Raw genomic sequence first — 2,800 nt, forward strand, 5'->3', positions numbered from 1 at the left:
CCTCTCTCCTGGCCGCTGGGGGGATGCGGGCTCAGTGGGGGGGACGTGGGCTCAGGGGCGTCTGGCTTGTCCGGAAGCAGGAAGCGGATCTCCCTGAGCTGTGAGCGCCTGCGGGCCCTCCTGCCCCGGTTCGACGGCCGGCGTGAGGACATGGCCTCCGTCCTGGAGATGTCTGTGCAGTTCCTAAAATCCCCCGTCACCACACCTCCTGTGGGAGCGGCCCTGCGGCCCCACCCGTGGTGCCAGCATTGCCCTGAGGCCCCTGGTGGCACGGCCCCCACCATCCCGGCCCCTCCCGGCCCCTCCCACCCCAGCTGAGGACCAGGGTCTGTGCTCAGGGTGGACCCGGGGCCAGGCAGCCCACTCTCCCTGCGGGTTTCCCGTGCCCACGTCCGTGGTGATTTTCGCGTTTATTTCCGTGCCAGGCTCTCGGCCCCTCCCAGGAGGATTGGCACAAGTGGCAGCTGGCCCTGGAGAGCCAGACCCCCGCAGATGCATCCGACCCCGGGACCGGAGCACCAGGCACCATGTGAGGGCCCCTCCCCTGCCCGGCTGGGGCCCCCGGGCAGTGGGTGCAGGCTGTTCAGAGACCCCTGTCTTGGCACCGTCCAGGCCGCAGGAGCCCCCGAGCGATGTGACCATCGGTGTGGACCAGGGCAAGGCCCCCACGGGGCTGGCCGAGGCGCTGGACAGGCCAGCAGTCCTCCCTGGTGAGTGTGACGCACAGCACGGTTCCAGGTCCCCCAGAAAGTGTGCGGACATGGACTTGCTGCCCCCGCTCACCCCTCCTCACCCCCGTGCCCGGCTCCCCGAGAGCAGCCCGCACTCTGCCAGCTCCTTGGCATCTCTGTTCTGTCGGAGTGAGTCATGGACCCCAGGCTGTTCCCTCCCCCGCATGGAGCCTTTGTTTCCTGCCTGCCCCCCCAAAGCCCACGGGGTGCCCCGGAGGCCTGCGTCCCCCTCATGTTGGACCCTGCCCAGCTGTCTGTCACTCTTTGCGCCGTGGCCGCTGGTGACAGCATTTAAGCTGCCTACATGCGTTCGCCGTGTGTCATTGTGCCCAAGTGCCACGGAGGCGAGACCGCGCCTTCCCACTCCCTGAGTGCCCACCGAGGTGGGGGAGCCGCAGGACCCGCACAGAGGACACAGGGTGTAGAGGCCGCATCAGGGAGCCGCTGTGAGGGTGGTGCCCAGGACAGGGGTTGCGGGCACATGGAGGGGAGGCGGCAGCAGCACGGGCATCTCCAGGTTCGAGCTGGCCTGAGGCCAGGTGGGCACCGCCTCCAGGAAGCCTTCCTGGGCGCAGGCGTCAGCTGCCTCCCTCTGGGCGTTCACCTGGTCACCTGGTGACCTGCCTGCCTCTGCGCTGAGCCCCCGTCCTGGGCAGCGCTCAGTGGGCGGGGCTGAGGTCTTCAGGGGAGGGCCGCTCCCCGGGGGGAAGGCTGACCCACCCCTCGCTTCTCTCACAGGGACCTCCGGTCTGGCACCCTGGACCCCAGGCCCGAGTGCCTCCCAGGTCCTGAGGCCGCCCCCAGCCTGGCCTCCCTGCTCCTGGCAGCCGACCGCCCCGCTGGCGAGCGAAGAGGCTCAGAGCTGCCCGGGCCTGGCTGGGCCCCTGACAGAGGAGACTGCCCAGGCTGCGATGCCCGGCACCGGGTGGGTCCCCTACGGGTGTGTGCGCCTGCCCATGTGCCTGTGTGTGCCCGCATACGTGTTCCTGCCTGTGTGTGCGCCCTCCGGGCCTGCCATGGGAAGGTGCTCCCCTTGCTCCCTCACTGTGTGGCTGCCTAGCCCAGGTCGGCCAGGCCGGGCCCTGTGGCTTCTGATGCGTGTTTTTGAAAACACTCTCCTCTGACTAATGGGCTTGTCTGGGCTGATGGGCCGGCGCTGGGCGTGGGCGGGGAGCGGGAGGCTCTCCTGAGCCGGTGGGCTCCTGCGCTGGTGCTGGGCTGGGCGGGGCGGGCGGGAGCCCCCAGCGTGTCTGGACCTGCAGCCGCCTTTCAGGGCCAAGCCCTTCCCTTGAGGTCGAGGACACAGATGACCTGGGGGCACTCAGGGCGGGGTCTCCTTGCCACCCAGGTCCGTGCCCGCATGTGGAGTGGAGGACGGGCCGTCCTCGCCGCTGAGTGCCAGTCCCGAGTGGTGGCTGGGGGAGTGGGGACACGGCGGCCGCCTACCCCCATCTGGGCCGGCTGGGGCCTCGGCCCTCCTGAGGCGGGGCTGGGACGGTGGGAGAGTGACGGGCCCAGCCTGCAGGGTGACACCGGGTCCCTGTGCCTGAGCGCCTGGGTCTCCTGGGCTGGGGCAGTGGAAGGTGCCTGTGGGAGTGTCTGTGTGAGAGAGAGCATGTGTGTGTGTGTGTGTGTGTGAGCGTGTGTGTGAGTGTGCATATGTGAGCGTGTCTCTGTGTGTGAGAGCATGAGAGTATGTGTGAGCGTGAATCTGTGAGTGTGTGAGTGTGCATGTGAGCATATATGTATGTATCTCAGTATGTGTCTCAGTGTGTGTGTGGGAGTATGTGTGAGCATGAATCTGTGAGTGTGTGAGCGTGTGTGTGTGTGTGTGTCTGTGAGTGAGTGTGTGAGTGCGGCTGGGCTGGGTGTGTGTCCCTGTGCGTCGGCCTCGGTGCCCTCTGTCTAGACTGCGTCCCCACGAGGGCCCGAGGGCGAGCGCTGAGCGGAGTGTCTGTGGGTTCCGTCTGTAGGAAACGCCGCCTGAGCCTGGCCCCATGGGTCCCCCTGGGCCCTGAGCGGGGCCCTGGCCCCTCGTGGTGCCCGCTCAGGGGTGGGCAAAGGGCCTC

At 68.2% G+C, this 2,800-nt stretch overlaps 1 protein-coding gene across 1 annotated transcript in view; it reads left to right on the forward strand.

Annotated features, from left to right (window-relative positions):
* Positions 1-433: 433 nt before the first annotated feature.
* Positions 434-2,800, forward strand: part of SOHLH1 (spermatogenesis and oogenesis specific basic helix-loop-helix 1) — a 12,964-nt gene continuing 10,597 nt past the window's right edge. The window contains exons 1-3 of the mRNA XM_015572325.1: positions 434-529; positions 613-710; positions 1,470-1,671. Of these exons, the coding sequence (XP_015427811.1) occupies positions 528-529; positions 613-710; positions 1,470-1,671 (302 nt within the window). The 5' untranslated portion in view covers positions 434-527. The remainder of the gene's footprint in view (positions 530-612; positions 711-1,469; positions 1,672-2,800) is intronic.

The sequence above is a fragment of the Myotis davidii genome, unplaced genomic scaffold, assembly GCF_000327345.1.
Source record: "Myotis davidii unplaced genomic scaffold, ASM32734v1 scaffold609, whole genome shotgun sequence".
Classification (NCBI taxonomy): domain Eukaryota; kingdom Metazoa; phylum Chordata; class Mammalia; order Chiroptera; family Vespertilionidae; genus Myotis; species Myotis davidii.